Here is a 12,990-nt window from a genome sequence, read left to right as displayed (position 1 = left end):
GGACGCAGCCCATGGACAAGAGTGCCACCGAAAAAAAGCTAATTGGTTTTTCTACAGCTTTTTTCTTTAACAATAGCGAAGAAACGAAGCCTAAGGGCACTTAAAATTGCGACTTAAAAAATATAAAACACAAAACACACATTTAGAACATATAAGTTTTATTAGTGATTCACTGTATATTAGATAACAAGTGCCGTTCAAAAATGTAAATGTGAATTCACCGCCTGATAGAACGATTAAAATTTTATTTTATTGTTAAATTGATAAAAAGTATGGCTCAACCAGCCATTATTCCAGAAACAGGCAAAAGCAGGTGATTGGCGACAGGGAAGGTGTATCAGAGTGAACGAAGTTGCTCAGACACTCCAGGACCACCCACCCTGCTTATTATAGTATATCGGGTGCGGTCATTGTATCAGAGCCGTTCACGCGTCTGGAGGCTAAAATCTGCACATATACAGTGCTATCCAGTTGTTGAAATCTAACAATTCTAATTGAAATCGCTATCTAGTAATCCCTGATGAGGCATCACTCTTGATGTGTTGCTGAAACGCGTTGGATTTGGATATATTGTTATCTATTGGCAAGGGTGTAGCGATATACTATAATAAGCAGGGTGGGTGGTCCTGGAGTGTCTGAGCAACTTCGTTCACTCTGATACACCTTCCCTGTCGCCAATCACCTGCTTTTGCCTGTTTCTGGAATAATGGCTGGTTGAGCCATACTTTTTATCAATTTAACAATAAAATAAAGTTTTATTAGTGATTTAAAACAAACATATTAGTCTTAAAACCATAAGCAAAAAAAAAACAAAGAAAAAAAACCAAAAGAGGCGAATCAATGGGAGAGATTTACTAAAACGAAACGTCAGAATTCTGGAACAAATTGCGCTAAAACAATAATGTACATGGCATGTACCAAATTTATTATGTTTTAGAAACTTTTTGCCCCTTCCTTGACAGTGTTTACAGAATAGTGGCGCGGCTACAAGTTTTGGAAACGCCAAATTTATTAAGGGTGTGGACTATTTTTATAAGCAAAATATTGGTGTAAAATACACTAGCCTAGAGGTGGCATAAGGAAGAGGAAAATGTCTGTCTAGGCTACTTTTATCCTATCTAACTTTGCGACTGTAATAATAATCTGAATGGATTGTGTAATCACTGGAATATATAAATTATGTAAAATATATCTGTCTCCTAAGAAAAGGTCTTTTTTTATAGTGTGACATTACTACTACACTTTTGTGGCATGTCATAAAGTCATGATCAGTAGTGGCTCAGCCACCCCCACTGTTCCCAGGGGATACTGTTCGCTATTTTCAATGGGGAAGAGACTTCTCTTGTGCTGTTCAATTGTAGTGACTAGTCTACCAGCAATCAGTCTAACTGTTGGGACCATCACCAATCACGAGACTGAAATTGCTATGGGCCCTTTTCTGACATTGCACCTCTCCTGTCCAGTTACTGAGCAGGGAGAAGAGTTCTCTACTAGTCAGGTTGCTTCCTTTTATTATACACACTGTCTACAATTAGAAACCTGGCAGATCTGTGGATTTTTCATGTCAGACCGTATTTTTTAGTGTTTTGATGCATGTTCAGACAGACCATAGTATGGAAATAAGTATCGTGACACCTACTCAATACACCTACAGGAGCTTTTATGACATCCCATTCTATAGCCATAGACAATAATATGGAGTTGGTCCACTCTTGTATGGAACTTCCCCTCTTCTGAGAAGGCTTTCTTGCTTTGGACCTTGCATTGTGCACTGGGGCAGAGTCATGCTGGAACAGAAAAGGGCCTTCCCCAAACTGTCATCACAGGTTGGAGGCATACAATTGTCCAAAATGTCTTTATATGCTGAAGAATTAAGATTTCCCTTTACTGCAACTAAGAGGACAAGGCCAAACCATGAAAAACAACCCCATAGCAGCCAGACAAGTAACGTTCTTCTGGCATTCACCAAACCCAGACTCATCCATCAGACTGCCAGATAGAGAAGTGTGATTCAGCACTCCACAGAACATGTTTTCACTACTCTAGAGTCCAGTGGCGGTGTGCAATACACCAATCCATACAACGCTTGACATTGTGCTTGGTGATGTAAGGTTTGCATGCAGCTGTTGGGCCATGGAAACCCATGAAGCTTCATGCGCAGTTTTTGTTCTGATGTTAAAGTCAGAGGTGGTTTGGAACTCTGCAGTTATTGAGTCAGCAGAGCGTTAGTGATTTTTATGCACTGTGAGCCTCAGCACTTGGCGACCCTGTTCTGTAAGTTTACGGGTTCTTCACTTCGTGGCTGAGTTGCTGTGGTTCCTAAACGCTTCCACTTTACAATAATATCACTCACAGTTGATGGTGAAATAACCCATTCTTTCATAAATCTTTGTTAAGGCAGACTGCATGGCGAGGTGCTGGATTTTATACACCTGTGGCAATGGGACTGAATGACACACCTGAATTCAACGATTAAGAGGTTACGAGATTAATATTACCCAGGCACCTCAGGTGTGTATTCTGGGGGGAAATTTGCAGGGTATAAAATGCAAGCAGGAACGACTGGCTATATTACGATCTCAATATGTGGCTAGAAAACAAATTTTATATATTGGAAAAGGGAAGAACCTCCTGAAGTCGAGGATTGGAAGAGAGAGGTGAAAATCTATATGGCTCATGAAAAGAAACGCTAGCCCTTCTGATATGTTAATACAGAAATGGAATGAAAGATGGCAAAAATGGGAGAAATACATTAAAAGTATTTAATCCATTTTTTTATTTATTTTTTGTACTCTGAAGAACAATGGGTGGAGTGGGTGGGTGGATTGGGATGGATAGTAGAGGGGGTGACTGGGTTGGGGAGGAAGCGATAAGTAGAGAGCGGGAAGGGATGAAGGTATAATTTTATATTGAATTGTTTTTATTTATATTTCCATGTTTTTGCTTTTTCCTGTTTTGTATTTTTTTTCTTAAATAAAAGGGAAGAAAAATAAATAAAAAAATACAGCAAAAAAAGTGCATTTTTTTTCACATAAAAAACAAACAAAAACAAAAACGATTAAGAGATGTGTCCGTGTATATATATATATATATATATATATATATATATATATATATATATATATATGTATATGATATAGGTATTATACATACATACTGGTATGGGCAGTACTGGGATCTATATAAAATAAATTTGTCAGCATATGACATTAACTTAGAATCATGTACAGGACCGTGCTGTAATGTATATAAAGTAGGTGTCAGCACATTACATATATTGATGATTCTGTATAGGGTCAACCCTTTTACATTACATTAACTGATGGTCATCATGTATATAAGCAGTGCAGATGTATATAAAGTGTGGTTGCTGTTATATTTAATCCACTGATGATTATGTATACAGCTGTTGACACAATACATTTATTGATGATCATGTAGTTGTAAGCATATTACATCCAGTGATGATCAAATATATGAGCAGTGTTGGAATCTATATGTAGAAATGTTGCCAGTACATCCACAGATGATCATGTATATCGGCAGTTTTGGGATGTATATACAGTAGGGCTGTCATTATATCCACAACTGATCATGAAGTGATGTATATAAAGTACATCCACAGCTGTAAATATATTCACGGAAGATCATGTAGTTGGGATATATATATAATACGGCTGTCATTACATCCAAAGTGATCATGTATATGGGTAGTATTGGGAAGTATATAAGGTATAGCTGTCATTACATCCACACATGATCATGTATCAGTCAGTGTAGGCATGTACAGTGAAGGAAATAAGTATTTGATCCCTTGCTGATTTTGTAAGTTTGCCCACTGTCAAAGTCATGAACAGTCTAGAATTTTTAGGCTAGGTTAATTTTACCAGTGAGAGATAGATTATATATAAAAAAAAACTGAAAATCACATTGTCAAAATTATATATATTTATTTGCCTTGTGCACAGAGAAATAAGTATTTGATCCCCTACCAACCATTAAGAGTTCAGCCTCCTCCAGACCAGTTACACGCTCCAAATCAACTTGGTGCCTGCATTAAAGACAGCTGTCTTACATGGTCACCTGTATAAAAGACTCCTGTCCACAGACTCAATTAATCAGTCTGACTCTAACCTCTACAACATGGGCAAGACCAAAGAGCTCTCTAAGGATGTCAGGGACAAGATCATAGACCTGCACAAGGCTGGAATGGGCTACAAAACCATAAGTAAGACGCTGGGTGAGAAGGAGACAACTGTTGGTGCAATAGTAAGAAAATGGAAGACATACAAAATGGCTGTCAATCGACATCGATCTGGGGCTCCATGCAAAATCTCACCTCGTGGGGTATCCTTGATCCTGAGAAAGGTGAGAGCTCAGCCGAAAACTACACGGGGGAACTTGTTAATGATCTCAAGGCAGCTGGGACCACAGTCACCAAGAAAACCATTGGTAACACATTACGTCGTAATGCATTAAAATCCTGCAGTGCGCGCAAGGTCCCCCTGCTCAAGAAGACACATGTACAGGCCCGTCTGAAGTTTGCAAATGAACATCTGGATGATTCTGAGAGTGATTGGGAGAAGGTGCTGTGGTCAGATGAGACTAAAATTGAGCTCTTTGGCATTAACTCAACTCGCCGTGTTTGGAGGAAGAGAAATTCTGCCTATGACCCAAAGAACACCGTCCCCACTGTCAAGCATGGAGGTGGAAACATTATGTTTTGGGGGTGTTTCTCTGCTAAGGGCACAGGACTACTTCCCCAGCATCAATGGGAGAATGGATGGAGCCATGTACCGTCAAATCCTGAGTGACAACCTCCTTGCCTCCACCAGGACATTAAAAATGGCTCGTGGCTGGGTCTTCCAGCACGACAATGACCCAAAATATACAGCCAAGGCAACAAAGGAGTGGCTCAAAAAGAAGCACATTAAGGTCATGGAGTGGCCTAGCCAGTCTCCAGACATTAATCCCATCGAAAACTTATGGAGGGAGCTGAAGATCCGAGTTGCCAAGCGACAGTCACGAAATCTTAATGATTTACAGATGATCTGCAAAGAGGAGTGGGCCAAAATTCCATCTAACATGTGTGCAAACCTCATCATCAACTACATAAAACGTCTGACTGCTGTGCTTGCCAACAAGGGTTTTGCCACCAAGTATTAAGTCTTGTTTGCCAAAGGGATCAAATACTTATTTCTCTGTGCACAATGCAAATAAATATATATAATTTTGACAATGTTATTTTCTTTTTTCTTTTTTATATAATCTATCTCTCACTGGTAAAATTAACCTAGCCTAAAAATTCTAGACTGTTCATGTCTTTGACAGTGGGCAAACTTACAAAATCAGCAAGGGATCAAATACTTATTTCCTTCACTGTATATAAAGTAGGACTGTCATTACCACCACAGATGATCATGTACAGTATATGGGCAGTGTTGGGATGTATATAAAGTAGGGCTGTCATTACATCCACAGATGATCATGTATCAGGCAGTGTTCGGAAGTTTATAAAGTAGAGCGTTCATTACATCCACAGATGATCATGTATAGGGCAGTGTTGGGATGTATATATGGTAGAGCTGCCATTACATCCACAGATGATCATGTACTAGGCAGTGTTGGGATGTATATAAGGTAGAGCTGTCATTACATCCACAGATGATATAGGCAGTTGTTGGATGTATATAAAGTAGAGCTGTCATTACATCCACAGATGATCATGTACTAGGCAGTGTTGGGATGTATATAAGGTAGAGCTGTCATTACATCCACAGATGATATAGGCAGTTGTTGGATGTATATAAAGTAGAGCTGTCATTACATCCACAGACGATCATGTACAGTATACAGGCAGTTTTGGGATGTATATAAAGTAGAGCTGTCATTACATCCACAGATGATCATGTATAGGGCAGTGTTTGGATGTATATAAGGTAGAGCTGTCATTACATCCACAGGTGATCATGTACTAGGCAGTGTTGGGATGTATATAAGGTAGAGCTGTCATTACATCCACAGATGATATAGGCAGTTGTTGGATGTATATAAAGTAGAGCTGTCATTACATACACAGACGATCATGTATTAGGCAGTCCTGGGATGTAGTGCGGAGAAGTACTTTGCAGTGCCTGGTAGTGAGTGCATGCACGGATGATGACATGTATACTGTAGTCCTTGTCATGCCGTCTTGTGTAGTCCTTATACCTGATCATCCAGTCACTCATCAGGGTCTCCGCCTCCTGCAGCAGCCTCCTCCCTGTATCTAGCTTTCCACCAGGTAACCAGAGCCACTAGTTGTGAGCAGCGGTCTCCCTGCAGTAACTGGATCCACAGCTCCGCTCTCCACCACTTCCTTGCACCTTTACATTCAGTAGGAGGCGCTGTGCTCGTCCCCAGGGATTGCACATTCTCGAACGGGGTTAGTTTGGTATAGAAGGGTGACGTCAGGGCTGCCTCCTCCTCTTCCCCCAACCGAGCCCCTGAAAGTAACTCTGGACAAGGGAGTGCTAGGAGCCGCTGAGCATGGAGAACCCTGGATGCGGAGCAGATGCGAGAAAGCGGACTGCCTAACCCCTCATGTGATCTGCTGCCCCGGAGCTGTGCGCGGGAACTATCCCGAAACCCTGAGGATTAGTAGTGTGGAGCTTCACCTGAGAAACTTGTGCTGAGGATGGACGGCGGCGTCTACATGGGACTGCTGCTACTACTGCTGCTCGGCGCTCCTGTGCTAACATCGATCCGTGGACAGTTGTCGGCAGGTGAGTGAGTTACAAATGTCCCGGAACTCCCCTGAGCCGAGTCTAAGGAAACTTCCCTTGAGTCTCAGCCGCCCTTCTGACTGTTCCCCCTGCTTGCGGCCGGGTGACACCGCTGCTCCCAAACTTTCCTGTGCGCCTGATACTGGGGAAGGGGTGGATGAGGGACGTCGCAGTAAGTAGACCCGCCCGGGGGGTCGTTGTGTCCTGCTACCTGCACATAACAGGCACCCCCTGGCCTTTGTCCCTGTGGAAGGGAGATGACTCGTATGAAGGCTGCAGCGTATACAGAGTAGCCATATATGATCCATTGGTAGGAGAGTTGTTTATCGGGAGCTCTTCTCCTGCCCCAGGTTACCACATACCTGGCACAGCCTCTGCTTTGTTAGGTAAAGAGACCCAGGTTACATAAGGGATACTGTGTATATAACATTTTAGGGAGACTGAGGAGCGCAAACTCTGCCCCCGGGTCCCCACATACCTGGCACCAGCCGTCCTTTGTCTGAGGTAAAGTGCCTGACTCTGCATACTTTATAGTATAGTCTATGTATATTATATAGTCAGTAGTTCTGTATTCTCCACATGAAGGCTGCGGTGTATATTATATAGTCAGTAGTTCTGTATACTCCACATGAAGGCTGCGGTGTATACTATATAGTCAGTAGTTCTGTATACACCACATGAAGGCTGCGGTGTATACTATATAGTCAGTAGTTCTGTATTCTCCACATGAAGGCTGCGGTGTATACTATATAGTCAGTAGTTCTGTATACTCCACATGAAGGCTGCGGTGTATACTATATAGTCAGTAGTTCTGTATACTCCACATGAAGGCTGCGGTGTATACTATATAGTCAGTAGTTCTGTATACACCACATGAAGGCTGCGGTGTATACTATATAGTCAGTAGTTCTGTAAACTCCACATGAAGGCTGCGGTGTATACTATATAGTCAGTAGTTCTGTATACTCCACATGAAGGCTGCGGTGTATACTATATAGTCAGTAGTTCTGTATACTCCACATGAAGGCTGCGGTGTATACTATATAGTCAGTAGTTCTGTATACTCCACATGAAGGCTGCGGTGTATACTATATAGTCAGTAGTTCTGTATACACCACATGAAGGCTGCGGTGTATACTATATAGTCAGTAGTTCTGTAAACTCCACATGAAGGCTGCGGTGTATACTATATAGTCAGTAGCTCTGTATACTCCACATGAAGGCTGCGGTGTATACTATATAGTCAGTAGTTCTGTATTCTCCACATGAAGGCTGCGGTGTATACTATATAGTCAGTAGTTCTGTATACTCCACATGAAGGCTGCGGTGTATACTATATAGTCAGTAGTTCTGTATACTCCACATGAAGGCTGCGGTGTATACTATATAGTCAGTAGTTCTGTATACACCACATGAAGGCTGCGGTGTATACTATATAGTCAGTAGTTCTGTAAACTCCACATGAAGGCTGCGGTGTATACTATATAGTCAGTAGTTCTGTATACTCCACATGAAGGCTGCGGTGTATACTATATAGTCAGTAGTTCTGTATACTCCACATGAAGGCTGCGGTGTATACTATATAGTCAGTAGTTCTGTATACTCCACATGAAGGCTGCGGTGTATATTATATAGTCAGTAGTTCTGTATACTCCACATGAAGGCTGCGGTGTATACTATATAGTCAGTAGTTCTGTAAACTCCACATGAAGGCTGCGGTGTATACTATATAGTCAGTAGTTCTGTATACTCCACATGAAGGCTGCGGTGTATACTATATAGTCAGTAGTTCTGTATTCTCCACATGAAGGCTGCGGTGTATACTATATAGTCAGTAGTTCTGTATACTCCACATGAAGGCTGCGGTGTATATTATATAGTCAGTAGTTCTGTATACTCCACATGAAGGCTGCGGTGTATATTATATAGTCAGTAGTTCTGTATACTCCACATGAAGGCTGCGGTGTATACTATATAGTCAGTAGTTCTGTATACTCCACATGAAGGCTGCGGTGTATATTATATAGTCAGTAGTTCTGTATACTCCACATGAAGGCTGCGGTGTATACTATATAGTCAGTAGTTCTGTATACTCCACATGAAGGCTGCGGTGTATATTATATAGTCAGTAGTTCTGTATTCTCCACATGAAGACTGCGGTGTATACTATATAGTCAGTAGTTCTGTATACTCCACATGAAGGCTGCGGTGTATATTATATAGTCAGTAGCTCTGTATACACCACATGAAGGTTGCGGTGTATATTATATAGTCAGTAGCTCTGTATACTCCACATGAAGGTTGCGGTGTATATTATATAGTCAGTAGTTCTGTATTCTCCACATGAAGGCTGCGGTGTATACTATATAGTCAGTAGTTCTGTATACTCCACACGAAGGCTGCGGTGTATATTATATAGTCAGTAGTTCTGTATACTCCACATGGAGGCTGCGGTGTATATTATATAGTCAGTAGCTCTGTATACTCCACATGAAGGCTGCAGTGTATATTATATAGTCAGTAGTTCTGTATACTCCACATGAAGGCTGCGGTGTATACTATATAGTCAGTAGTTCTGTATACACCACATGAAGGCTGCGGTGTATACTATATAGTCAGTAGTTCTGTATACACCACATGAAGGCTGCGGTGTATACTATATAGTCAGTAGTTCTGTATACTCCACATGAAGGCTGCGGTGTATATTATATAGTCAGTAGTTCTGTATACTCCACATGGAGGCTGCGGTGTATATTATATAGTCAGTAGTTCTGTATACTCCACATGAAGGCTGCGGTGTATACTATATAGTCAGTAGTTCTGTATACTCCACATGAAGGCTGCGGTGTATATTATATAGTCAGTAGTTCTGTATACACCACATGAAGGCTGCGGTGTATATTATATAGTCAGTAGTTCTGTATACACCACATGAAGGCTGCGGTGTATACTATATAGTCAGTAGTTCTGTATACTCCACATGAAGGCTGCGGTGTATACTATATAGTCAGTAGTTCTGTATACACCACATGAAGGCTGCGGTGTATACTATATAGTCAGTAGTTCTGTATACTCCACATGAAGGCTGCGGTGTATACTATATAGTCAGTAGTTCTGTATACTCCACATGAAGGCTGCGGTGTATACTATATAGTCAGTAGTTCTGTATACACCACATGAAGGCTGCGGTGTATACTATATAGTCAGTAGTTCTGTATACTCCACATGAAGGCTGCGGTGTATACTTTGTGAGAAGTAGTTCTGTATACTCCACATGAAGGCTACGGTGTAAACTCTTTGAGAAGTAGGTTTGTGTGTGAGTTCATGAGTAGGGCTGGATTACTACATCTACAAATTGTTTATATTCCCCTCCTCCTCCAGACTGTAGTTGTGGGGGAAGTAGAGAAGAATCTCAGCCCCCCTCCCCCACATGTGAAAGGATCACTTTACTGCCTGAGTTGTGACTGCTGCTATCTTAACCTGTGGCGTTGGTCAGATCTGCTGCACGGCCCTACATCTCTATATAGACTGTAGACTTGGTGTAAGCTGAGTCTTCCTCTCATTCAGTAGTGCTTAGAATATGTTGCCCAGACACTATGGCAATAGTGATGGCTGGGAGTTCACAGGCAGCCAAGTAGGTGAGTTGGCAATTTTAGAATAATTGCTTCTCTCTGAAAATTCCCCTGTAGTGATCAAAAAGTCGACTGAAAACTTATAGCTCAGCTGAAAGGTTCGATTAACAGCGAGCTCACATCTTCCTTCAAGCACTGTATAAAAAAGCCTGGGTCTAGAGGGGAGATTTGCTGGCGGTTTGTGAGCTCACACTGCCTCCATGCAGGGATTCTTCTGAGCTGCTACAACAAAGGATTATTAGACCTTTCCTGTGAATATATTGCAGGGATGGCAGTGACAATAAAGCCGCCTGCTCTAGGCACTAAGGTTAAGTTCCTTAAGAAACCCCAAAAATTAATTGTCTTTCATACTGCGCGAATTGTCCATTACTTATCTAGGAGTTTTTGGGGGGATTGGAGTTATTCTTCTCCCCCACGATCTGATGCAGTGTCTAATGATCAAGTCGTTCTGCTAATGAAGACTCTATAAATATTGGCCGGAAATTGGTATTTTACATTGAGCATGATGGTACTTGTAAGCAGAATGGCACTTATGAGTACAGATAGAGCTCAAATAGACGATCAATAAGTGTGTAGGAAATGTTTACGATCGTTTTGGTCCTAACCTACTTTAATTTAAGACTACAGGCATATGTCCTTTAAAGGGGTTGTCTGAAATCAGGGGAAGACATTGTTTTTAAAGACAGCGCCACTTTTGTCCATGGGCTGTGTCTGGTATTGCTGCATTTACCTGGATGGTGCGGAGATGCAATAGCAGATGGGGCCCATGGAGAAGAGTGGTGTCATGTCATAGTTGAGATCGTCACTAAAACTAAGCTTTCCAACTCACGACAAAATCATATATAATCTATCCTTCAGAATGTACTCCTAGCTGGAGATATGTATGAAAAGTAGTGATCTTGAGAGGGGGGGGGGGGGGGTTCTGGGTTTCTTGTCATTAAATCACATTGAAAATTCTACAGCCAACCTTTTTTGCTGACCTTAAATGGCTGACAACAGGGAATAATTGCACTAAAGTCTGCAGCAGGGATGCGGGTAACTATCGTTGATGACCCCGTTATGTAATTCGTTTTTCTATTAAGAGTCTACAAAGTTGTTTTTTATGCTCCTTTATTATGAAGCCTAAACCACTTGATTGTTTTTCCTGGTGGCTTTATTATATTTCTATGTATCTTTTGCGTCTACTGTTATGATTCTTAACGAAGTGATCAATATTTTGAATATGCTTTGTCCGTTCTGTTTACCCAGCAAACTGTTTGATTGCTACGGATGTTGAGGGAGGGCTGTGAAGTGTAGTATTGATGTCTGCACAGAAGTTGTGGACTGTATTGAGCTTGGACGTGTTTACCAGTTAATTGAAACTTTGAGCAAGAACAGAATCGCCGATTGCCAAGAGCAGATCTAATAGCAGGGACGGTGAAATCTGAATTGCAAAGCCTGTGAATTTTCGCACTTTGTGTTCCTTCCATCTACGGATGTAGCAGAGCTGAAGTTGTCATTGAACTGTTTCTTTTGAGCACTTTGATAACGTACTGATCAGCAGATTTACCCGCAGTCCCATGGAAAATCACACATATCACCCTAAATAATGACACATGGCAATTTCAGCACTGCTACATCGTATTTTCTGTCTCTTATTTAGACGTGATGATTTCAATGAATTCACTTGCAGTATTTTAGTGTTCTGTATTGGGTAAGCTATTGTGGTTCTCATTGGCTATTGTTTGCATCTTTGGCAAATAAAAATGTGTACCAGTCTACAGCGAATGTATTCATCTTTAAAAAGCCGCAGGCTTCAAAAGCAATTATTTGTATGGTTTGACTTAGTGATAAATGGGAAAGGTTATTTTTGGTGTATTGTCCATTTTGAAGCCTCGATTTAGAATTCTGCTAAGTGTGCTTGTATATGTAGCTTAGCATCTGATTTCACTTTTTGTGTATATGTGTTTTTTTTTTTTTTTTAATTTTTATTATTTCATATTCCACATCAGTGAAGAGGTGCTCCTGGTGTTTTGCACAGCTCTTTCTAAGTATTTCTACCAAAGCTTTGCAAGATCTCACTTATGAGTGTACAAAGTATTTCGTTTTTTAATCGGATGCATATGATTTAGCATTGATATCGACATGGATAACATCTATCTATCTATGGGAGGCAGGTCATTGCTATGCTCATGACTGGAAGACTCGTGTTTCCATGTGGCTATCCCCACAATTTGACTTGTCTGACCACACAGCTTTTAGCATGGCAGTTAAATTTCACTTGTCATGATGGTGATTTAAAACCAACTGTTTAGGTCAGTTACATGCAGCAATTCTGTCTAGATGGAGGTCAGAATTATTTGGTTCGAAGTCACAATTGTAGCCTAAGGCTAGGGCTACAGAGCGACCTTGCGACTCACAAAAATGTGGTCTGCTTTTTTTTTTTGTATTTTTTTTTTTAGATGGTTACCAGGCGTATTTCGCCCGTTTCAGTATAGACGCAATATAGACAGACTCAATTGTGGGGTGCTATAGGTTGGCATGTCAGCTATGGCCTTGTATCTGCCATGTGAATTTGCATAGAAGCAGTTTCTACCCATTAACACCACCCCGTA

General features: G+C 41.1%; 1 protein-coding gene across 21 annotated transcripts in view; it reads left to right on the top strand.

Annotated features, from left to right (window-relative positions):
• Positions 1–6,258: 6,258 nt before the first annotated feature.
• Positions 6,259–12,990, top strand: part of PTPRK (protein tyrosine phosphatase receptor type K) — a 473,693-nt gene continuing 466,961 nt past the window's right edge. For 11 of the 21 annotated variants that reach the window (XM_075862370.1, XM_075862360.1, XM_075862369.1 and 8 more), the window contains exon 1: positions 6,262–6,764. In XM_075862370.1, coding sequence (XP_075718485.1) covers positions 6,677–6,764 — 88 coding nt within the window. In that variant the 5' untranslated portion in view covers positions 6,262–6,676. Of the gene's footprint in view, positions 6,765–12,990 lie in introns of all 21 variants that reach the window. The other 10 variants (XM_075862365.1, XM_075862364.1, XM_075862363.1 and 7 more) reach the window with 4 other exon arrangements.

This window comes from Rhinoderma darwinii, chromosome 4 (assembly GCF_050947455.1).
Source record: "Rhinoderma darwinii isolate aRhiDar2 chromosome 4, aRhiDar2.hap1, whole genome shotgun sequence".
Taxonomy (NCBI): Eukaryota; Metazoa; Chordata; class Amphibia; order Anura; family Rhinodermatidae; genus Rhinoderma; species Rhinoderma darwinii.
The sequence above is the reverse complement of the archived record's forward strand: the minus strand, read 5'-3'. Positions and strand labels throughout refer to the sequence as shown.